Source organism: Ictalurus punctatus, chromosome 23 (assembly GCF_001660625.3).
Source record: "Ictalurus punctatus breed USDA103 chromosome 23, Coco_2.0, whole genome shotgun sequence".
Taxonomy (NCBI): domain Eukaryota; kingdom Metazoa; phylum Chordata; class Actinopteri; order Siluriformes; family Ictaluridae; genus Ictalurus; species Ictalurus punctatus.
In genome coordinates, this window is record NC_030438.2 from 1,451,966 (window position 1) to 1,477,500 (window position 25,535).

Here is a 25,535-nt window from a genome sequence, read left to right on the forward strand (position 1 = left end):
TAACACGCTGTACAACGGTGGCTTAGTGTTTAGCACGTTCGCCTCACACCACCAGGGTTGGAGGTTCGATTCCTGCTTTTGCCCTGTGTGTGTGTGTGGAGTTCGCATGTTCTCCCCGTACTGCGCGGGTTTCCTCCGGGTACTCCGGTTTCCTCCCCCAGTCCAAAGACATGCACGGTAGGTTGATTGGCGTGTCTAAAGTGTCCGTAGTGTGTGAATGTGTATGTGATTGTGCCCTGCCCTGAGAAAGTCCAGGGTGTACCCCGTCTCGTGCCTGATGCTCCCTGGGATAGGCTCCAGGTTCCCGGTGAGCCTGAAGGATATATGCGGTACGGAAAATGCCTGGATGGATTCCCTTGATTTATTTTTCCACATTTCCTTTACATCTCTCGAACACGCATACGTGAATTCGGCGACGCAAAAACGTCACAAAACTCTTCTTCCCTTGTGCAAGGAGTTGTGGGCAATATTAGCTGAAAAAAGCGTCCATGGATCCACACTTCAAAAATCTATCGGAAACAGTACACCATCCGGGTATCACTGGGATACTAATTTCAACAGGCTACGATCTGGGACATACTAATTCTCATCTCGGGTGCTATTTAGTACAGATAGAATGCCAGTTGGGATGCAGGGACTGCTTTTTAATAAGTACTTCATAAACTTTTTTTTAGTTGGAGGTGAAACCTGCAGGAAGGTAGGTCTCCAGGAACAGGGTTGGTGACCACTGCTTGACAGTATGAACAACACTGACAGCAGTTGGCTATTTCAGTGCGCACAATATGTTTATCCTGCCCTATTTGCAAGTTAAACTATTCGAGGCTCTGCGATTCAAATTTGGGAAGCGCCGCACATTAAAACGTGACTATATACACACACACACACACACACACCAGGCTATAAATAGAAAAGGAGGAGAAGAAAGAAAAAAAAAAAAAAAAAAAAACGCATACGAATCAACAGGCCTACAGCCATCCATGTTCACTGATGGGTCAAAGGCTGTGCGTATAGCAAACCATCGTCCTGACAGCTCTAAATAGCACCATAATGAATAAGTAGTGCGCTGTATTCGGCTGTAAGTATTCCGTACCGTTTCTAGTGCACTTTGAATGAGTACGAGGCCGTTTGGGATTTGGCCGCAGCCAGTAACCACTGAGAAAGATTGAATGGGTGACGTAGAGGAAGTGCCGGCCCTTAGGAGCAACAGCCTGCGCGTTCACAGCGTCTCCAATTACACACACACACACACACACACACACACACAGAGATTGAATGAGCGAAGCTTCAATTCAGCAGCACTGTCGGGATCTTCATAGCGTGATGTTAGCGTTCTACTGACAAATGCTGGAATTGCTGATAGAGGGGGTAAAAGATAAAAGTGGAGCGCGAGCGTGCACTTCATACCGATTTCTCTTCCGTCTTTTTTTTTTTTTTTTTTTTTTTTAGGGTGACGCCAATGCGCATGAAATTCAAACGCAGGGGAAATTGATTTCCGCCGCGCGCGCGCGTATTTATTATTAGCTATTATTCTTATTCTTATTCTTATTTATTGAGGATCATATTTCCAGCTTGAAAATCCGAAGGAGGAAAGAAGAAGAAGAAGAAGAAGAAGAAGAAGAAGAAAAAACACCCCACCACCATTGCGCATTTGCGCGGACGTACGAGCGACGCGTTGGAGCAGCGCCTGAATGAGCTGCAACTTTGCTCGGTGAAAAGAAAAAAAAAAGAGAAAGAAGAAGAAGAAGGAAAAAAAAAAAAAAAAAGGGGGCGTTCCGTGCTCGCGCGCTGCGATCGAGGCGGACGCTCGCGCACAGAAGCTCGCGGTGGTCCCGCCGCAAAAGCGCGCCTTCTCATCAGCCGCAGCTTTGCGCCGCACAACTTCGGGATCTCGCGTTCGCTTTCGTGGAACAGCGCTCTCATCCTCATGCTCCACGCAGTCGCCGCCAGGGCCCGGCGGGATCGTAAGAAGATCGACGCGCGAGACAGATGTGACCGGCGTGAAAATGGATCTCGTGTTGGTTTTGAGGTTTTGCTCCGCGACAGACAGTTTTCAGGTTGTTTCTGAGATGCGTTCCGAGTGACCCTCTGACATTACGCATTGCGCGTCAGCTCGATTCACGGCGTTTAAAAAAAACAAACAAAAAACCAAACAAACAAACAAAAAAAATGGCAAACCAAAGTCCCTATGATAATCGGGATATCGTTGAGAAGTATCTGTATCACAAACTTTTGAAGCGAGGCTACGTGTGGGAGTTCCGCGCTGGAGCAGAGGAAGGCGACGGATTGAGGGAGCCGCCGGCGGAAGTTGTGGATCGCAGGCCGCGCGCCGTCTTACCGCTGCACCGCGTTCTCCGGGAGGCCGGCGATGAGATCGAGCGGACGTACCAGCGCGACTTCGCGGCCATGTCGGACCAGCTGCACTTTACCCCGAGCACCGCGCAGCGCCGCTTCACCGCCGTCATCGAGGAGCTGTTCCGGGACGGCGTGAACTGGGGCCGCATCGTGGTCTTCTTCGAGTTCGGGAGCACCCTGTGCGTGGAGAGCGTGAACCAGGAGATGGCGTCCCAGGTGGACAACATAGCAAGTTGGATGACGGATTACCTGAACGGGCCATTGCAGAACTGGATTCGGGACAATGGAGGCTGGGTAAGTGCACACGCAAATCTAAATGCGTTTCTTTTTCTTTCTTTCTTTCTTTCTTTCTTTCTTTCTTTTTTTTTAATGCACAATACTTCAATTTACATTTACACTGTTGTAATAATAGTCTCTTAGAAACGGTGCGTGTGCCTATTCCATACGCGCATGCGCACTAACAACCTCCGTGTGTGTGTGGGGTGGGGGGAATGGGAAATCAAGCTTTCAGTTCCACGTGCTCCTCCTTATGCACATGTTCCGTCAGGAGTGCTCTCTCGATTCGAGATCCATCCGCTGTAACCGTAAATAATCATTTGGCACTTATAGCCTAGTCCACTATTCTTTATGAAAATAAGCGCTTTGCTTTCTGGACATCAACTCATTCATTCATTCATTCATTCATTCATTCATTTTCTGTAACCATCACAGTGCACCATGCACACACTCACACACTCATTCACACCCAAAGGGGACAGTTAGAATAGCTAGTCCACCTACATGCAGGTTTTTGGGCGACGGGGGGAAACCGGCGAACCCTGTGGAAACCCACGGTAACATGCGGAGGACTTGTGAAACTCCATACAGTCTGAAACATTGTAACATAAGTTCGGGCTCGAACTAGTTGACCCTGAAGCTGTGAGGTGGCGACACCAGCCACGCACCATCTATCAAGGCTTATCAGTTTTTGCATAATTGATCATCATCACACTGAGCTACTGAGCAGTGTGTTGTAGAATTGCATTAGTGTGCTGAATATTCTTCACTGTGCTTTCAGACATGATCGCAAATCTACCGAAACGGCACACCAAAGTCAACAGTGTGAGATTTTGTAGTCAATAGTATGAGATTTCACACTGGTATAGGTTAACCATCTTAAGCATAACTATCTTAACTCAAATATGCGAGGAATGAAGTTTCTTCCTCTTCTTCTTCTTCTTCTTCTTCTTCTTCTTCTTCTTCTTCTTCTTCTTTCGTTAGTAGGGGTATGGGGGTGTGCAGATCTCTTTCTACAGCCTGCTGGTTCCTGCACTGCAGTGCTTGTGCGCTGAATAATTTACAGCTCAAATTGAAGCAGCCCATCACAGCTTCGTACACTTTTACATGAAAAGAGGAAATTTTAACCAGTATCTGGCTGCACACACAAGCATCCCTCAGAAACTCGCTGTGCCGGTTTCTTATCCTAAATAAAATCTTGAATCCAGTGTTGTAATTTACACGCCGTGTTGCGTTCAGGATGTTTTATTCCTGCACGTCTTTAATATCACCGTGGCACGAGCATCGGGGATGGTACAGTCTAGATTCCGCTTAGGTTAGCCTAGTTTTTTGTTTTTATTTTTGGCTGAGAGCGATCAGGTGGGAGGGTGGTGGCCCAGTGGGACCATTATTCCTGTCTGGGCTGCGGATGGACTGGGGCAAAATTAATGGCGGTCATTACTTAACACATCTGCTGCAGGTTACTCTGAGATGGAGTAAAAAGCCTTTCTGACATGATGGGTTGAATAGTGAGTCAGAGCTGAGGGAAATGACCACTCAGCCATGCCACATCATCTGCTGTATTTCTCACTGTCAATCTTAACCTAACCGTCTACCGTTTACGAATGACATGAAAAGAAATAAATCTTATTACATGTGATGGAATGTATACAGCATATGAATGCATGTGTGTATCGAGGGGTGTGTTTATGAGACAGTGTTTTTAGGAAGCAGTTAGCTTGGCAGTACGTTAATGATGTTTTAATTCATGTTTGCATTATTCACAATGCAGCTACTCCCTTGGCCAGAGGCGATCCATGGTTAGTCCATTTTGTCAAGAAAATCATGCTTACGTTTCACCTTCAATATTGCAGAGGGAATTATTTTGCACAAAGATTGTATGTTGTATTTTTTGTGTCTTTAAATTTGCCTCTCCACATTTCTTTTTTTTTTTCCTCAATGTGGCATCCGTTTGATTATTTCTTGCACTAAGACCAAGTCATGTGTATTTCTGTATTCTTTCCTCTAATATTGGATTTCTTAAATAGGTATCTTTATCGTTTCCTGTCAGTGTATTTCATCCATGGTCCCTGTATGTTGTGTTTTTATATTAATTAGTCTTAAGTCATCACTCAACCCCTGTCACTCACACAGCGACCACTATCAGATCAATAAACTGGTGGCTTTAATAATCCCAACCGTTTACACAGCTTTAATGAGTGTCACGTGTCCTCGCTAACAAACAAAAGTGTATACAGAGACTAAATCATCACAATATGTGTACTCTTGGTGGGGAAAAAAAAAAAGATCCTGACTGCTTATGATTTCCCACAAAGCATTTACATCATAATATGAATATATAAAATGGGCGAAAACATAAATGCTCCTGAATGATTGTGTTCTCTCAAAAAGTGTACATAGGACCCCTTGTTCATTCCTAAACTGGCTCGTATTTGAATTAATGTGATTAAATACAGGGATAAACGCATATGGAATAATTACTCAGTATGTGGAGAATACTGCACACGATTCTGCTGCTTTTTTTTTCATTGCTCTTCTTCCTGACACCCTGCTGAGGCTCCCTTTCTACCAAACACGTGATCAAGACCTTCATCTTATTTTGGTTCTTTTTCCGATTGAATCTGGCATGCAGTTGAGTTTCTGAAGACTTTGAAAAACCTGTATTTATATGGAGCAAGAAGCAGGAATTCTCACTGTAGTGGTGAATCATGTCAGTTTTGATAAAACAACGGAAATAATTGAACTGAATTGACTGTCACTGATTTTTATTTTATTTTATTTTATTTATTTATTTAATAATATGATTCGTGTAAAGGTGTCCTGGTGGAACAGAGGGTAGTCTTTCACAGCTCCAGGGTCTCTGGTTCAATCCTGACCTCAGTCTGCTTAGTTGCTGTCTGTATGGACCTGGAGTTCCTTGGGGTTCCCAGGTTTCTTTCTAAAAACATGCTGGTTGGTAGACCAGCTACTCTAAACTGGTCCTAGGTGTGAAACTTTCTGTGCATGGTCCCAGCTAGGGTGTATTCCTGTCTCATGTGTTCCTGGACTAAGCTCTGGTTTCACTGCAACCCTGACCAGGATAAAGTGATTTAATGTACAAATGATTCTTGTAAATGAGAACAGCTGACTTCGAAGTGTTTTTGAAATCCTAGTTCTTGTGACAAATCTAGCCATGAGGAAGAAAGAAGCGCGATGTCCGCATGCTGAATTTACAGCTCCAAACCACTTTTTATTGAAAGCACAACGTTTCTACCATCAGCTCTTCATCAGGCACAGCACCCATGGGGAATGAATTACAAGTCTTTATAGAAGCAGGTAATCACCTTAATTAAGCTCACACTCCGAAACACGTGACAATCGATTCAAATCATGTGACGCGCGCACACAAATAAAATAACAATTTTATTGTTTATCTGCAGGAATATGTTATTAAATATTTCACTCTCTTACTCATAAGCTAAAATATATTAACAGTGTCTTTATTATTAAAAACTACACCTTTGATAACAGCAGATGAAGCGACACACAAATCACTATAGAAAAGGCTTAGTATCAAAATCCTCATTCAGCCTTAATGGTGACAAAGTATTTAAAGTATAAACCCCAAAAACACTCCCTTTGTAACAGTTTCTTCTCACAATCACAAATTGGTATAAATCTTCCCGTCGCAAATATATACCTTAACATCAAGAAAGCTGACACTCGCTCTATCACATTCCATAGCAAACATTCTCACATTCTCAGTCCTTGAATTAAGACAACTCGAAAACGGCATCAACTCTGCAGGTGTGGCCTTCGTTGTCATAAAAATATCATCAGTGTACCATTTATGAAGCGAAATCTCGGGAAAGAAAGGATTTGAATGATTTGAATCTGAAGGATTTAAAGTGAAATCATTTTTACTAGGTTTCGCATCAGTTGATCTTTGTTTTAAAAAAATGTTCTAAAGCCAGTAAACCATCAGTATGAGGGATGCTAGCATATGGGCTCTGAACATCAAAAGTAAGAAGGAGGACATAATCAACAGGGACGTCAACACCATATAATGATTCAGTAAAATCCATGGAATCTCTAACGTAAGGTGGCAAAGTAGGTACAAACGGTTTGATAACAAAGTCCACACAGGAAGAAATATTCTCAGTGAGACTGCCAAAACCACTCACTATAGATCGACCCTTCAAAGGAGTGTGAAGGCCTTTATGAACTTTAGGCAACGTGTATATAGCCTAATGGGTGTAACTGGAAAATCTACTTTAAGAAATCCACACTCGTTTTTACTAAATTCACCCTTTTCGAAAACGTAGAATGAAGACACGTTTTTAGTTTGTTGGTAGCAGGTAAAGCGTTCATAAAAAAAAAACATGTTCATCCAGTTGTCTACGAATTTCCTTTTCATAGTCTGAAGCTCGTTGGAGTACAATAGCACCACCTTTACCTGCAGGACACACTGGAACAGTACTGTCTTTACTAACATCAAGCAAAGCATCCCTCTCCATTTTTGACATTATTGTAGACTTTATATTATCTCTTGTCCTTAAGTAAATATTTTACATCAAATTCCACAATAAGTGTCTACGGACGAATTTCTACTCCTCGACGGTATAAGGAGGCCCATGATCCATTGTCTCCAGGTTGTCGGCGCCTGTGAGAAACCCCGGGAGCCACACGGCTACGATGAAAAGTATTTGAATCCGGTTTGCCATCCTTCCAAAAATATACCCTCCCATGTTGATAGTCATCATTGTCCCTTGCAAACTCTGTACGCTTGATCGCTCTGATCTCCTTAGAAAACTCAGCACGTTGGACTTCAAGATCTATTTTTAGTTCTGTCAACTTACTTTTTGTCACATTTTCACCAAGTTGAATCTCCATTTTCTTCAAATCCTGACTCAAGTTGTTCGGTAGTCTGTTTACTCACCAGCGCCATCAGGAATGACTTGAGATATGCGCAGCCCTGTAGCGTCACGTTTCAGACAAGCTGCTCGTAATGTTAGTGCTTTGAAATACATATAGGTATGGAGAAGGTTAAGAAAACCCTTAAGAGGAGGTGATTGTGAGAAGAAACTGTTACAAAGGGAGTGTTTTTGGATTTATACTTTAAATACTTTGTCACCATTAAGGCTGAATGAGGATTTTGATACTAAGCCTTTTCTATAGTGATTTATGTGTCGCTTCATCTGCTGTTATCAAAGGTGTAGTTTTTAATAATAAAGACATTGTTATATTTCTGATAGTGCTTTATAATATATTTTAGCTTATGAGTAAGAGAGTGAAATATTTAACATGTTCCTGCAGAGGTTGTCCTTATGAGGATTGTTTTGTTTATATATATATATATATATATATATATATATATATATATATATATATATATATATATTAGTGTGTGTGTGTGTCACATGATTTGAATTGATTGTCACGTCTTTTGGAGTCTGAGTCTGATTAATTTGATTACCTGCTGTTGTATTTTATTCCCCATGGGTGCTGTGCCTGATGAAGTCCTGATGGTCGAAACGTTGCACTTTCAATGAAAAGTGGTTTGGAGCTGTAAATTCAGTGTGTATACATCACACCCCCCCCCCCCCCCCCCACCCCCATATTGTTATTTTTGCTGTCCTGCACCTGAGCCCAATTACAGTGTGTTGGGTGTGTGCACCTTTTGTTGTATTTTAGATTCTTCAGATCTAGCAATAAACCATCACAAAATGTTCAGATCCATGAGAACACGCATGAACCTTTCACTCCTATGACAGGTTCGGAGTAGTTCAGGTTTGTGATTGAGCGGTCGTCGCTTTCTTAGTACGTCAATCACATTTAGGAAAATCGTGTCTCTACTGTTTTTTTTGTTTTGTTTTGTTTTGTTTTTTTTGCACAAGAGCAGGTTTGGATGGATAAAATACTTGCACAAGAAGTTCACCATGTGGTCCACTTTGGCCACAAAAGGCTTTAATGGAAGAGCTTCCTTTGAAACTCTGCATTTAGGCCACATCTCTGTTGAACAAGGCTCGAGTTCAAAGAGGCATACAGACTCCTGACCATGCTGAAAAAACAGCTTAGACAAGCATAGCTGTTCACTAGCATGACCAGAGTAATGCGCCAGTGCAACCATGTCAGATTTTTCTAGTCCAATGCTTTGCAAGACCACGCTGCAAAACCAGCACCAGCACTATCCAGTATAAATCTGCTTGGACGAACCAGCATGAAATTCATGGTGGTGTAAGATTTTGTTTTAGACGCCTTCAGTTTAATAGATCTTTAGTTAAAATGGCGCAGTGGTTCTCTAAAAAACATTTCCCTGTATCCTTTTCAGAAAAGGTTCCCATCACCCCACATCTATTCCTTGTTATGTTGTCGCAGAGTCTTTTGAAATAGAGACTTTTCTGTGGATTCTCTGCAATAGCGCAACACTTAATCATGAACAAGGAATGACAATGGCAGTGTCTTCTGTCATGACAAACAAAAGTTTGAATCCAAACAGTCTTCTCTTCCTTTGTACTTTCTCCATAAAGTTCATAGTCACTGGAAGTACCTGAACTGTGTAGGAGTTTAATAAAGAGAACGAGCTACGGTATAACCAAAAATGTATGTCTCGTAAACCTTAGTAAACACTGCTTGTGAGTTCTGAGTTGTAATGGTCTTTACTTGGGGTCTCATTAGTACACTTGCTGCTTTGAGGTAGTTTGTCTACTTTACTTTGTTTCCCCTTTCAACAAATGACCGGTTACTGTTCTTGTAATTGCCAGGTTGTTAAACTGCGTGTTGGGGGGTCTACAGGCCGTTCAGTGGGCGGTTTGCTGCATCGTAACTCCTTCTACTCATTCACAATCAACAATAAGAATTAGCAGCTCTGTTTATTCCGTGCCCCCTGGAGATAAACAAAGATTAAAGTGTGTTTCCATTCTGTCCATGGTTATAGATTTACCTTAGGACTTTCCTTCTCCCATGTTAATACCATGCATTAGTTTCTTACATTGTTTCTGCAGGGGCCAAAATCTCGTACATATGAGGTGGCCTGGGAAAACTCATTGGATGTTGCTGGGGTAAATTCTGGAAAATAGCCAAAAGTTACATGTTTTGATCAAAACACAACTCATTGTGTTGTTTTTTTTTTTTTAATGTTTGAAATTGAAATGTTTTTTTTTTTTTTTTTTTTTTTTTTTTGGCTACCTCCAACCTTGCCTCGGCTTTTTGCCTGCAGGATCATGTTGGATAAGGCACCTGTTAAAAATGCAGTCAGTTTGCTTATGGATGTCTAAACCTAGCTCACCACTCAAATGTCATGATTAGATAAAGTTGGTGGATAGCTAAATGCCATAGCGAAATGTCCCTGAGCCGAACCAGTTACAGTCGAAGCCTGAGATACCAGCTGTTAAAATGTACATGATGCTCCTGCACCGTCACATCATCGAAACAGAGAAGAGCGCTTACATGTGCTGTACAGATGACAGTGGACATAGTTTTACAATGCTTTAATTATCTAATAAAAAGAAATTAATTAACCCTGTCCAGGGTGTACCCCGCCTTGTGCCCGATGCTCCCTGGGATAGGCTCCTGAAGGAAGGATAAGCGGTATAGAAGATGGATGGATGGATGGAAGAAATGAATTACAGGATATTTAGTAAACAGAACTGAATTGATGAGCGATTATTTCATTACCAGTGTCGGCGTAAAATGTGATCAGTTGAGTGAAGGTGATTTTACACTTTTGGGAATAACCCAATTTTCAAATGCTATAACTGTACTTCTGGTTGAGGCAAATGAAAACGAGAAACATGTCAGTTCAGTAGAAAGTAGAAAATGTCAATAATTCACTACATGAAGGGTTTTCCCAGGATGCAACTCATATGTGCGGTGTTTGATGTAAATTCCCCAGTTAAATCAATGTGAAAAAAGGGAGAAAAATAACCGGACCACTAAGACATCAATGTAAAATCTGTGAACGTCCAAAAAAAAAAAAAAATCACCAGATGCTGTTTACCAAATCAGCTGTAGTTCAGAAATCTCTGCATAGCCATTCAGACGAAAACACAGCGGTGCCACCTGTATTGAAGTTTGTTTAGTCAGGCTACAAATGCGTAGGTGCTCAGCCCACACACAGCACACCTGTGGTTCCTGTGTTCCTGTTGCATGTGTGTGTGTGTGTGTGTCTCTGTACAGTAGAACTGCTGGCTCCTCGCCTTTGAGGCACATTTGACCCCACCTGCACCTTTTTTATTTGGGTGGGTGTTGTGTTGGCGCGTTTACCAAAAGACAGCGAAACACTTCAGAAGCGCTGTCGGTGCATAGCTATTAATTTTCCAGTACGCGTTTCACTTGCTCCTTTCAAGTGACATTGTTTGTGAAAGCCATGTAGACACCAAAGCCAGTAGGTTTGGGGCGAAAAAAAAAAACACAGACTCAAAGAAAATGAAAGAAAGGATGGGGGCTCTTTTTTTTTGTTGTTGTCTTTTTGTCCTTTCTGACAGTTTGATATTAATCACCGCAAACAAACCTGCTGCGCGTTCAGATAGCTGGCTCTGGGTGTGAAGGCCGATTGAACATAGTACAGCACAGGAAAATGAGACGAGACAAAAAAGTGGATTGAGACGAGAAAAAGGAAAAAATGAGTCAAGATATGAGAGATAGCCAGGATGGGTGATAAAAGGGGGATGTTTGTTTTTGCCTTTTCCTGCCCAGATGCTCACAGGGAGTGCCGGTTTCTCCAGGGGGCAAGGTACAGCACTGAGAGATCTAAAAGCTGATTGGTTATCAAAGATCTGCATAGTGTTGTAGATGCCTTGATTTAGAGAAGGTGTGTGGTGCAGGATTGATCTGATAGGTTAATATGAGCAGGGAAGGAGGGTGAGGATTCCCTGCTAAGTGCAGAATGCGTCTAGAGCGTCGTGTAATCTCACGTGAGACACGTGCATATTTACTTGATGGAGGCGATTTCATTCGGTTCATAAATTGGTCCAGTTTAAAAGAACCTGCCTAAATGATGTATTAGGGTGCTTTCACACCAATTTTGTCACATTGTCCCATTTGCTGAATCTGAATCGGAGCGAAATCGATACGGTCGTTTCGGTCCGCTCCTGAGTGTGACGACTGGGTTTGTACATGCGTAAACAAACCGCACCAACGGGGAAAACCCACCAGGGTCCGATTCAAGCTGACTAAGCACTGCATATGTGAAAGCACACCCGTAATTTCCACAAACGGGTTCATGTTGTAGATCAGAGACAGAAACAGAGAGGACAAATTGGACGTGAGAGACAGACTGAGCGAAAAGTGAGAGCTGAGTGTGGGGAAAAAACACACCCACAACTACAGATATGACCCACCATGTCCCAAAACATACACATCAAAAAAAAACCCAACACGCGCATGTTCTTGCTTTATATTTTATTTGCCTCTCAGTCTACATCAGCGAAACCAGTGATTAATCAGAAGAAAAAAAAAAAAAAACTTTTCGAGTTAAAATGAAATGCCCCTAGGTCTTTTTTATATGTTAGTCATCAAGTTCTCTGAACAGGTCAAAGCCGTGCGTAGAAAGTGGCTGGGAATGTCCCTTTGTCTCCGTACATATTTTTGATATTATTCGGCGTGTAATCTTCATATCTGATAAGGTCGATTTAGATGATGTAGTTGTTGCTTCTGTTGTTTTTGACTAATACTGGTACGGACAAACATTATCCGGGCCATCATACAGAAACGCCTTGAACGCCCGTGCTTAAATTTCTCATACTCGTATTCCTCGCCCTCGTAACATTTTATGTTGTTTTCACTGTAGTAACCGAATAATTCATAATAGTTACTCAATAATGTGCGTCGCTTTGAATAACTGAACCATTAACTTTGAGTTTAAAAGCGTACATTTGTACGGAAATATTTTTGGACACGCGGTAAATGCGGATTAGAGATGTTTTATGAGTTCTACAACAAAGTGGTTGATACAGGAAGGTTTTAATTCAGCTATACAGTACGTAAGGAAGATGGCGGACCTGGTACCACTTTCTTCCTGTGAAGCAGCTAAAGCAGATTTGACGGTTATTAGAACTGTGTGTCCATGATCACAGGTAACTGAAGTGCATCCTAATTAAATCAAGTATGTGTATGAGTGGTGGCTTGAGGGGTGTTTTTTTTTTTTTTTTTTTTTGGATTGCTGATGATTGTCCAGCATGACTTACTGTGCTGTGATCAGAAGGGCTTTGTATTAGTTTTGAGCTTCATTCCTTTTTGATGCTGCAACCCTGTTTTCCTCACAGTTCCAGTGTGTGGGTTCTGATCTGTGCTTAATGACTGTACTTGCTGTTCTTTTCCGTCAGAATCTCAAAGTGAAGCGCTGACATTAACGACAGACGAGGAGCAAAGCAACACATATCTGTGGTCCTGATTCCCAGAGCAGGGAATTCATTTGGCTTGGAGAATTGTGGCAAGTGGCTCTCAGCCTAAATGCTTTAGGTTAATGACATAATCATCATTTCTCCACAGAACTGAGGTTTGCTCACATGGACACTGGGACAAACTGTGCCAAAGGCTCCGCTGCACACATCAACAAGTATCTCTCTCCTGGCAGCGTATACACATCCTGTTCAGCGTATTTTTGTTATATATGTATATAAAAGTTAGGAACAGTGTTTTATCTTGGAGCTTAGTCTTCTGTCCTGAATAATACAGTATGGAACAAAAAACATTTCTGGTACCTTTATGAAAAAGGGGACTCCCTCTCTTATTCTGCCATGTAGCTTTGGCGTAAACTGTCGGACAGACAAAGGGAAATCTGGATTATTTTGAAAAAATAAAAATAAAAAATCCTGATAGAATGGTGCTTTTTTTGAGATGCCCAATTCAACCTCCTACACAAAAGTTGTCAGCCTTGACAGTTGGCTCATAGACGCATTTTACAGTAAATCCACATTCCTCCATTGCGCACGCACACAAAAGAACGAGAGACAGAAAGAAAAAGAAAGAGAGAGAGACAAAGAAAAAATACACCATCACACAAAGGAAGTAACACTCTTGCAAAGTCTCACTCAAAGAAAAGCAAACGGGCCTGTATTTAGGCACAAAGTGGAAATCAAACCATATAGCTGCGTAAATACACGGCTAAGCTTTGGTGTCTTTTGCTGCTTGAGTCTTAAGATGTTGGATTTTGTGTAGGCACGTCGGGGGATCGCTAATGGAATTAGCCTGGGAGCATTGTATGGATTTCTTCTCTCCCTTAGATGCATTCTGGCAACAGTCTATTTTCTATTTTTATTTGTGTTAGCCTTATCCTACTTTCCCTTCCATTGGGTTGTTAACCAGTGTCTTCTTTGCGCTAAGCCCAAAAATGCTTGTTAATAGGCTCCCAGGTAGGAGTATACCTGGCAATCTGCCCAAGTTGACAATTGATCTATTAAATAACAGCATACCTTTTATCCATTTATAGTAAATTTTTAATGATGTGAAACGTGAGCCAAAAAAAAAGAAAGTTTATAACATGTTATAAACAGATACTAACAGTCGTTCTCTCACTAGCTTCTATTTCGCTTTATTTCTCTCTTGAAGTTCAGTAAGACATAATAAGCTTGTCGGGATACTTAGAAACCAGCAGGCCTGAAGATCCGTCCCGAGGACCTGCCTGTGTCTGAACGCTGAAATTTACAGCTTTACCTCTGAGAGTTACAAACTGCTGACACTGACTTCTTCCAAAAATGCTGAGTAAATGTCTCCTTGCAGAAATCTTATCATATCAACAATTATACAGTACATTTAAAAAAAAAAAGGCTAATGTGGAGTACCTGCCTGCATAGTTTCTTACTATAGAAACGATAACATATTAGAATGAGTACATGCATATAAACCTTGCGGCTGTAAGTACTATCAGAGGCGCTGTTATGAAAGTAAATAAATAAATATGATGTGTATATATATATATATATATATATATATATATATATATATATATATATATATATATATATATATATATATATATACACACATATAAAATCAAACACCTACTGACCAATCAGAATACAGCATTCAACAGTGCTGTGGAGTAAATGGGCATATGTGCATATATGCAGTGTTCTGTGTCTGGACTGTAGAGGTATATCTGTAACATTGTATATCTGTAACATTGTGACATTGGAAATAAAAGCCAAATAAAACACCAAAACCACCAACAAGATTGTCATACCATGGTCAGCCAAGTTTTTAAGCGAAACAGGAATACACAGACTGTTATGAATCAGTACTCTGTAAAGCCAATAATCACATTAGTAAGAGGGCACTCTTAATAGCTGCCTTTCCACAGAGGAACTTTAGTCCAAGAAATTTGGTACTGAAACACATGAGGCACAGTTTATTTTCCATAATATATCTGTAAAGGGCATAAACCTCCAAAACATTACAGTGGAACTGGTTCAAGATAGTGAAGCTTACCCTGCTGTTCATTAATATTTGGGAGTTACTGAAGAGGAGAAATTTTTTTTTTTTTTTTTTCTTTTTTTTCTCCCATAACCTGTTCAGTGACCTTTGGGTTAGTCAAATATAGATGAACTCCTCAACCCTGAAGTGCATTTTAGAAATAAGGAAAATACTACCTGAGTTTCCATTAACACTTTTTGTTTTGCTTCAACAGTCATTATACTAATAATGTAAAACGCTCTTCTGTTTGTGGATTGGAGAAGATCGTGTTCAGCTTTCCACCACTGCTGGTGCTGTTTTGTCTGGTGAAAGCAGATCCATTGAGACTTGTAAAGCATTAAGGGGCTTGAGCCAAACGTCCCTCTTTTCAGTACCTCTGTGTTGACCCTGGCTGTTTCGTCTGCCATCTGCCATGCTTTTTGTACCTGGCACTGCAGGCCCTGCAATCTCCGCTTCTGTCCATCCTAGAAAACCATGTCTGTCCATCTTTTTTTTTAATTTTTATTATACATGTTCACACCATGCTGTTTCCTGAGGACATGGTTCTGCTGGGGTAAAATATGTTGTTATGGTAATTCCCTTTAACCAAGTCTAGGCTCAGATGCAGCTTTTGGTTTTTTTTATTGCCAGCCTGCTGTTTGTCTGTGAGCTTGTACTCTGATTAACATAGTGAGTCAGACGAACAGTGATCAAGCTCAGTAACCTCCAGTGAATGCTAATAAGCCGTTATTTCCTGATAATGTGAAGCCTGCACCATGCTGATGCCAGATATGGGAGAACCAAGCTTGGATAAATCTAATTATGTGCTTTAGGTTAATTCTTTGCGAGGAAAAATTATTCACAGGATTGATTGAGGATGAGGGAAGTGGAAACATTATGTACATAGATTCTGAAAGGACCATCGGGTCTGAGAAAAGAGAAAATGCACCAGGAGTTGCATCTATAGGAGTTTGTAATGTCTGAGCTCAAGCAACACTCGACAATTTAGTGCTTTTACTGAATTTCTATCTAGAAAGACGACTCGCATCTAGAAGGACCTACGATCGACCATCTCTTTACTGTGTCAGGTGGAATCAACAGTGCTCTGTGGGCCTAACGTATGCCATGGTGGAAGAACGCAGCTTAGGGTTAGGGAACCCTAACACTTCCTGAGTGCTCTGCGGACACCTGTAACTTCTGAGTTCAGCCGCGATCACACCTCTGTAACCCAAAAACACCTTATCCAAAAAAACTAAATACTTTGAGAATGTATGAACGCAGAACAGTGTAGGTGCGTAGACTCTGATATTAGTAGATGGGTAATCTCCAACAAGGAGTAAATGCAGTCAGATTGCAATGGAGACCTTGTGTACCTTGTGTTACGGTTGCAGTGGGCACCAGTTTGAAGTAGCCAGTACACTTACTGGCATGTCTTTGGGAGGTAGGAAGGAATTTGGAGTAAACGTATGCAGACACAGGAAGACCACGAAAAACTGTGACAATAACCAGAAGGATCTCTCACTACCTGCTGTGCCAATGTACCACCTAACCTTATTTGTTCTAACAGAAATGTACAGGAGTGGTTTCCTAAGAATAAGTCTTCATCATTGAGCAGGAAACTGATGGGATACAGTGAAAAGCCTAGGGGCGGATCGACTGTTTGTTACCGCGGGAATTTATTAAGGAGTTAATACAAGGGAAGAAGTATGACGATATAGGATTATTGCATAGGCTGCCAGTTGTCCATCTTGGCTTGTATGCCTACATAAACTTTAATATAACTCTGAATTTGTGTGAGGTAAGTACACTTCACTGCAGAATCAAAAGTCTGGGGGATGGGGTTGGACCTGGTCCAGTTCCTCCTACCTGGGCAGAGTCAAAACAAAAGTGCGGGGGCGTCAAGACAAATTAGTGTGTTTCAGCCTGGATAAATGCTTTTTTTAACTGTGGTGTTCTGTGTTGAAGAGCACTGCTTGGGTTAGGGGTTAAGATTATAGGAGGAGCTGAATCGGGTCCAGCTCCACCCCCTGTAATGTAGCAAAGACTGTCTCACGCGGTATACTATACTGTCCCCTATTCATGAATCTCCAAAGTGTGTTCCTTTGTGCAACGAACAACATTCTCAACAGGCCAAACAGTGCTTGGGGAAGTGCAGCATCCTGACACGAGGCTTTAGTGGACGCCTTGTTTTCTTCTTGCTGTATGTTTCAGTGTGGATTAACGTCATCTTTCAGAGTAGCAGCAACCTGTGGATTATCTTAACTTTTATACCTGATGATGACTTAGAATGTGGCAGCTAATAAATCATTCTCTTGGAAAATAAAATGACCAGAACAGATTGTCAGCTTGTCGCCAATTCTCTGAAATCATGCTCCGACAAATAACTTGCCTCCACTTCCTGTTGGTAGGTATCCTCTTCTGAGCCAGAAGTTTCCACAAAGTTCCATATCCCTGCACCAAAAAGAGTTTTCATACACTTGTTTTGGGATATGTCAGCCTAGGAGAGAAGCCTCTTAAGCATGTAAATAGGTGGCAGTGTGGGCTCAGGCAGCTCAACTGGCTCATGGCACCTCCTCCCTTGGCTCAACTGGGCGCTTTGATGATGGCAGATGGGGATTGAAGTGCACAGGCCTCACCGGTGTAATGAGAGAAGATGAAAGAGGCACACTGTCACATTCCTTTGTAGCGTGATGTTTGGGAGTCTGGAGACAAGCTCAGACTTTCTCTGTGACAAGCAGACCAAATCAACGACTCGCACAATCTGCTCTTCAAGCAAGAGGAATGGGTGTGCCATACACTCCCACCTACCTTCCATTGTGATGGTGCACATTATTTAAAGACATTTAAGAAGGCTGGGAAGGTTTGACTGAGCAGCGTCACATTTCTGCTGTCGGCACCTCTACTGTTTCAGTACAGTATCAAACATATCATATCCTTCTTAGTCAGAGTCTTTACACCAAGGTCCCAATTTATTGTCCGTCTTGTTATTGAGCGAACCTTCCGTTGTCCGCAGCACATTTTCTGGATAGTTAGCTTGGGCATGTTTTAAAATGGTTTAGGGGTTGAACTTTGTCAGTGTTGAAGCCTAACTTTTTGTTTCCCTTGCTGTTGAGAGAAATTCAACGTCTAGACATGGATAGCAGCAGCAATAAACAACTGGCACAATTTCCTGGAGTTAATCCAAGTTGTTTCAAGTAAGGCCAGTAAAGTTCTCGCATTCTTTTTCATGCTGAAGGCACATTTCTGATGCATGTGCCGTGGTTGAAATATTTGAGTCGGTTTGTGAAAGAGCTTTAAAAAAAAAAAAAGAAATCATTGCCTCGCCTCATGTTTATGGTCACTAGGTAACATAATATTGGGAACTAAAACATGAAGGGTTGGATTTACTTAAGGAAATGAAGCAGCATTAAGCTGCAGCTCTCAAGGTTTGGTCAACGGCAAATGACAAATGGTTATGCTATTCCTGCTTGATATTAGTGGTTTTGTGGTTAATGTGATCATACAATGACAGCCAGCTACAAACGAGGCCCAGAATGCTTTGCGGGCATCGACTTGGTGCTGAACCAGTCCCTGGAGTCACTGATGTGGCTGGAGGTTGGGAGTGGCCGTGCACATATTCGTTTGGGATGCTCTCGCACTGCTGCACCGGCTCAAATACCCCTGGCCAAAAATACCAGTGTATGCATGCACGCTCTCTCTTATGAAGCGATGTGTTTATATAATAGAGGCCTGTGAATACACAGGACCTTTGCAGACGTGCACCAAAATCAACTCGGACACATACAGCAGCAGCAGAGGAATGAAAAGTAAGGCTTGAGAGTGAACATGAGGGGATTTAGAATGCAAGAAGCCTGAAGGAGTTCTTCACTCCTTCACTTTCACAGCCTCCCTCGCGTCTTCAATTTTTTCTTCTTCCACAGCGCCCCATACCCAATTCCCAGTCTGCATGCTGATCAGAAGCAGAGGGCTGAAGAGTCAGGGTAAGACAATGAGAGAGAGAGAGAGAGAGAGAGAGAGAGGAAAAAAAAAAAAGACATCCTGTGGTCTGAACTCACTGTCTAGAGGTATAGTTGGTGTTTTATGTGTCATGATTGTATGAAGTTTATAATCAAGACATACTGTTATACTATTCCAAATACACTAATACAGGCTATTCTGGCTTGTCTCTTTTTTGCTAACTAAAATTCTTCAGAACCATGAACCAGTTAGTAGCTTGCTCAGGACTTTACAGTTGGGAACTCTGCTGAATCTTGGCTCACTTCATGGCGAGACGAGATCTGCGAGTGTTGCATCAAGACAAAACCACCCTTGTGAATTTGCAAGCCTGCATACTCCTTGCAGGTTCATATTCAGGACAAGTGCTCCAGTACTTCAGGTGGTACTTTAAAATATCATGAGAATTTCCATGACTACAGAAAGAAGATTGCCCACTGCATAGCCCTGACAGCATAAACGATGGCACCGCAGGTTGTTGTAGAAAGTACATCAACCAAATCACAGAACTTGAGAAACAGGAAGAGGGGATTATTTTGTTCCAAAATTGCAAAGAGAAAAGGAAAAGATTATAATACACAGGTGGACCATTAAATAAATCGAGGGTTACAGGTGACGAGTTTATCCTGCAAGAGAAACCATTATCAATATGATGCTTGGAGTAAAACTGCTTGGACATGGCTTGATGGACACAACCGATCAATGGCTCGGTAGCGTATCATGGAGTTCGCCCAACTACCACGTGCATGACACGGTGAGCGCATGAAACAAGGCCTTAAGACTGTGAGGAGCAAGCTTGGAGAATGGAGAATACTTGCGGACCTTGCAAACCTTGATGTCACGTCAAGTTCAAATGACGCAAGCTCACATGCCTTTTTAATTCTACTTCCTCCTATTGACTGCTACAAGACATAGACATCACAATCCGTAATACATCTATCACATCATTGTTCCATGTATCGGTGGACTGCCGATCTCTGGGATCGCTGCATAGAAGTTTGTATTCAATCGAACTAGAATGGAATGCGTTTCCTGGTTTTCAATTACATTTATCATTAACTTTAGCTACGATTTCATCTATAAAGAATGCTCGGGATTTTTCTGCATCAAAACTTTGCGGCGCTCGACACTCATCCTGAAAGTTTAAATGAACTCCTACTATGTCTGCATGCCTTTTTTCGAAATATGTTTGACGGTTTCAAAACTAGATTTTGAGCCAAACGGAAAAAGGGGCCAAAAATACTGTTTTGACGAGAATGCAAATGAATGCAAAGGTAAAAATCCCCATTGTAGTTTGTGCCATGTTTTGTAGCTAGCCAAAAGTCCCCTTTGGTATTCCCCCTACAAAAGGAGAACCAAGTCAGAGATCCAGCCCAGCAGTCAGGGCCTCACAGGGCATGCCAAATCACCCAACAACTGGAATCTATGGTTAAGTAAAAACAAACCTCTGAGCTTAGTTTTCATTCAAAGCAAAAGAAATGTTTTTATTCGTATCATGTGATTGTTTTGTATGGAAAAAATGCAAAAATGCTCTTCTCTGAATGACTGTTGCAACCGACTGTAACTGTTTCGTGGAAAATCTTGACTCACCCAACCTAATCAACTGCTTTCTGTAAGTGTGTCCTCAGCTTTAAAATATGTCTTAAAAGGTTTAAAGTCGTGTCGTCCAAAACCGAACGGAGTTAGACCCGCTCAGAACCGAGCTATATACTTTTTCAATGAGAACAATGACACATAATTTATACCATAATGCTGTTGAAAGGCATTAATTCATTTTCTACAACAGCAGGTCTGACAGTAATGCCATCTGTAATTCAACTCCCAGGTTTATATTAATACATTCTTTCGACGTTTACATTTATTCTTTTAGCGGACGCTTTTAACCAGAGCGACTTACAAATGAGGAAACACGAGCAAAGCGATGTATCGAGCGGAGAGCAGATACAGGTAGTGCTCCCGTACAAGATTTTTAATCTTAAGAGTTCCAGAGAAGCAAAGTGCGCATAGTCGAGGTGCAACGTGGGAGCACAGTTATGGCTTCTATCTGGCAGCCAGTAATAAAACTAGTTCAAACTAAAAATCAAGAAAGAATCTCTGAGCAGCTACTGTTCGCCCTGAGTGACGAATCAGTTTTGCTGTGGTTACCAGTGACAGGCATGCTAATATAGTTCTTAACGAGTGCTGAGCACGCCTAAACAAAAAAGTCTAATAGGGTGAATGACCGAAACAGAATATGACTGACCTGAATCTGCTCTAATCTAGCAGTGCAGCTCATAGTGATAAGGAAGCGCAGTTACAGCTTGTATCCGACAGCTGATGCTAAAAACTAGTTTCAAATAAAAATCAAGAAAGAAACACTCACCGTCTGCTGTTCGCTACTGTTCGCCCTGAGTGACGAATCGCATTGCGTAATACGTTATTGTTCCTATAGTAACATTTAGTGCACAGGGACTTAAAAATCGAATAAAAAACATGCTGTTATTTAACAAAGAAAACCATATAAAGGGTGTCGCAGAAGTCTCCATACATAGGGGACCATGTTTGCCAGCACCACATTGGTTGTATCTTTGCCAGTGGATGATCATGGGCATCCACTTCCCGGTTGGTCTGCGGCACGTCCAGTCTTTTTGAATTTGTTAAGTTTGGTAACAGTCTTGTGTGCGACGTGCTCACCATGTTTCCTTTTAAAGTCCATCGCGACCTTGCGACGGCTTCCCGATCCAGCCATGAGAATGATTTCAGTACGTTCTTCTTTTGTCTTAGAAAGACATTCTTAAAGGCCATCTGGAAAAAAAAAAAAGAGAATGAAAGTACGAAAGGAATCTTGGGTGTCAGCGCTGTCGTCGGGACAGAGGACCGTGCCTTTTCTGGTATCCCCATGAAGTGAAGAGCTGCATTTCTTGTTTGATTAACTTCACGAGAGAGGTGAGGGAGCAGATGGTGGTAGCTGCTATAATGCGCTGTAAGTGATAGCAGGAACTTGTGGATGTAACTCTAAATGGTTACGAAGCACGGTATGCCACTCTTTTAATAAATGAAAAAATTGCAGTCGTTGGCAAATTGTCGTGGTACGAGAGGAATAAAACACTTCAGGACATTCTGCTGTTGGAAAATATTCAACTTCAGGGTGACGACAATTGTTTTTCTGCAACCCCAATTCCAAAAAAGTTGGGATGATGTGTAAAATGTAAATAATAACCGAATGCATTGATTTGCAAATCTCATAAACCCACATGTGATTCACAACAGGACATAGACAACATGTCACATGTTTAAACTGAGGAAATGGACCATTTTAAGGAAAAAAGAAGGTAATTTTGAATTTGATGGCCGCAACATGTCCCAAATAAGTTGGGACGGGGGGCAGTAAAAGGCTGGAAAAGTATGCTAAATCTTTTTACTGAAAAGAGTACGGAAGGGGGGCACAAATTGTTTTCAAGAAAAAAAGAAAAAAAACACAGACAGGGCATCATTTGGGTACTCTGTGTATTTTATTGCTTTTCAAATAGAATGTGCATAAATGGAAAAACCGTGTTCCTTCTCCATCTGTATTTTCTTTGATCCTGGGGAGAGGCGGAGCTTAGCCTGCCTTTTATCTAGCCGTCAGTGCAGACCTTTTTAAACTTTTCAGACCCCTTTAGCGTCTTTTTCGCAAAACAAAGGCGCCTAGTGACATATCTAGCGACTTTTTGGACAAACCTTTGCAACTTTCCAAATGTTGCCAGTACTGTCCACCACTTCCAGTACTGCAAGCGCGAGGTCTTGCTTCCCCGCTGCACTCACACCTCTCTCTGCGTCTGCTCTGTTCAGTGAGTGTTAAATCTCCGGCTCTCAGACAACGTCAGGGTTAACGAGACGTCCCTTACGTCCCGATTTACGTAATTCATATGTTTTTAGAATACAAGACGAATCTAATGCAGCATCTTTTACATGTAAAATAGTCCACGTTATTACAACCTAGTTCTCTTGTTCAGAGTAATTATAGTGTTCAGAGACATTTTTGATCGATCATTTTCCACGCCTGCCTGTTATATTGTTTTAGAAAAATCATGTTATTTTAAAAAAATCATAAAAGTTATGAAAATTAATTAAAAAAGTACAAAAGCAAAAAAAAAAAAATCTATCTATATCTATCTTTAGCTACAAAAGTTTGAGAACCGCCGCTTTAGAGGATGCGGCGTCCATGGTTTCTAAAAAGAATTTCAAATTTCGTTTTGTCTGAGCACAGAGCGGTTTTCCACTTTGCCTCAGTCCATTTTAAATGAGCTTTGGCTCAGAGAAGACGGCGGCATTTCTGGATCATGTTCACGTAGGGCTTCTTCTTTGCATGATAGAGCTTTAACCAGCATTTGATATATGTACCACCTTCTACTGTGAATAAAATATGGGTTTATGAGATTTGCAAATCATTGCGTTCTGTTTTTATTTACATTCTACACAGTGTCACAACTTTTTGGGAACTATGGTTGTGCAAAAGCACGCGCTTTGATTTTATTCATTACATCTAGCCTATTTTTGTTCCTTTCCTTATTGAATGCAGTGGATCGTGCAGTGTCATCACTGGGTTTTGCTTAGCAGATTGGAAAAAGAATGCAAATAAAAGGAGAGCATGTTAGGATAAATGATTCATTGCAAAGTTTTTATATGATTAGAAGGTCGCAGTTATTGCCACGGCCCCTTGCACATTGCTGCTTTATCGAGGATTTATCGAGTCGATCGTAGATAGAGTGTGGAGAAGAACCAGGACCTTGGAGCATGTTGGTGTTATTCTTCAGTTTAGATAGATAACTTTGGGGGGGGAAGCACTGCTTTTCTCACTAATTGGCTTCTCTGGCATTTGGACAGCTTGTTAGAGCCTACAGATAATTGTGAGCACAACACTGAGACATTGTTGTTACAGTTACACCGCTGATATGACACACCAGTTAGCTGTGTGGATTTCACCTGAGAGTGTTGCCTTTAAATTCCCTGTTCTCTGTAAAGCAGAATTAGCTGCGGTTGCTGTGGACAGGGGCAGTCCAGTGGCACTACTCAGTAATACATAATACCTGCTAAAGATGACTACTGGATTTGTTTGCAACCACACAGAGAGCCCATCACTATTATGTCATCATTTTTCCCAGGCTTTTGTGCCAGTCTTTTACCTACATGTTACCCTGAGGACAACAATGCAAGATTGTCTCACGCCCACGTTACCACATTCCACTCATAGTTCTTCCTGAGACAGGGTGAGATCAGCTGATAAAGAAAGAGGAGGAGGAAAGAGAGAAAAAATAAAGGTCATTGAACCCTTTCTGTTGTCTCCATTGTCACATGAGGGGAAAAAGAAGTGGGAGCATGTGTGTGTGTGTGTGTGTGTGGTATTAGGGTGGTGTGGGCGTTGGGGGAAGCTGGGGGTGGAGAGGGAGGGAGCTGATTATAGAGCAGCAGGGCTAGGAGAGAAAGAGAGGACGTTTTGGCAAAAGCACTTCCAGAAGGGCCCCTTCTCTTCCAGTCTGTGAGCTAATGCTGGAAAAATGTTTTCCTTCTCTTTTTCCCTCTTGTGGGGCCGAGTTGGGAAAGGGTGTGTGTGTGTGTGTGTGTGTGTGTGTGTGTGTGTGTGTGTGTGTGTGTGAGAGAGAGTGTGTATATCTCTGCCGCCGCATGGTCACCACCCACGCAGAGTCTGTGAGCTGGGGTTCAACTTTCTCTTTCCGTCTCTCTTCCCGTTTCTTTCTCTAACTGTCTTGCCGCTTATCCCCCCATTTCAACGTCCAACATTTCCTCAGTGCTGCAGCACTTGGTGGCTGTGTGTGGCTGCTTTTGTCTGTGTCATTCGTTTATCTGAGCTTTTCAGTCCCTCTCTCTCGCCCCCTTCCTTTTCCACGCACTGGCATGTGAGCTTGGTTGAAAGAGTGAAAGAATGTAACCCCTACTGGAATGGCTTATGGTGGCGACAGAGCTGTCAGGAAGCAAGCCTTCCCTGCTGCTTTCGCTCAGGCTTTCTTTCTTTCGTTTTGCCAGTCGAAATGTGGTAGAATTCTCTCTGGGTTTTATGAGCTGCCCCCATGGCACATGGTGATGCCTCTCGCACTGCTTGGCATTTTCAGCTCAGTTTTCCCCACATTCTGTATAAACACCAATTAAAGCTATTTCTGCCATCTGGGATGCCTAGCCTTGAAAAAAGTCTAGCCATGAACACATTAGATCTTACTGGTTCGGAACAGCCCCCTGTTTACCTATCAGATCACTTCAAGCCATTTTATGTCGTCTGGATTTTCCCTACATCAACGAACTGACTTGTTTGCAGCATGGGCTGCAGAACCTTTGGGTTCTCATAAATCTTTGCTCATCTCTTAGTGAATTTGTGCTTTTACATGAAATTCATCAGGAAAAGCAGATCTCAGAATAAACAGCATGTTGTTCATACTGGTATTTTCCCCATGCATCTCTGAGAGAGCTAAAACCCTGCATAACAAGAAAGGCAATAATACTGGTACAGAAAGGGTTAACATTCTCTGCTTGGCTGCAGCTACTGGTGATTCATTCGTGGCACCAAAATA

At 41.9% G+C, this 25,535-nt stretch overlaps 1 protein-coding gene across 1 annotated transcript in view; it reads left to right on the forward strand.

Annotated features, from left to right (window-relative positions):
• The first annotated feature begins 955 nt into the window (after positions 1-955).
• bcl2a (BCL2 apoptosis regulator a) overlaps positions 956-25,535 on the forward strand; it is a 60,461-nt gene continuing 35,881 nt past the window's right edge. Inside the window, exon 1 of the mRNA XM_017453640.3 lies at positions 956-2,646. Within this exon, the coding sequence (XP_017309129.1) occupies positions 2,167-2,646 (480 nt within the window). The 5' untranslated portion in view covers positions 956-2,166. The remainder of the gene's footprint in view (positions 2,647-25,535) is intronic.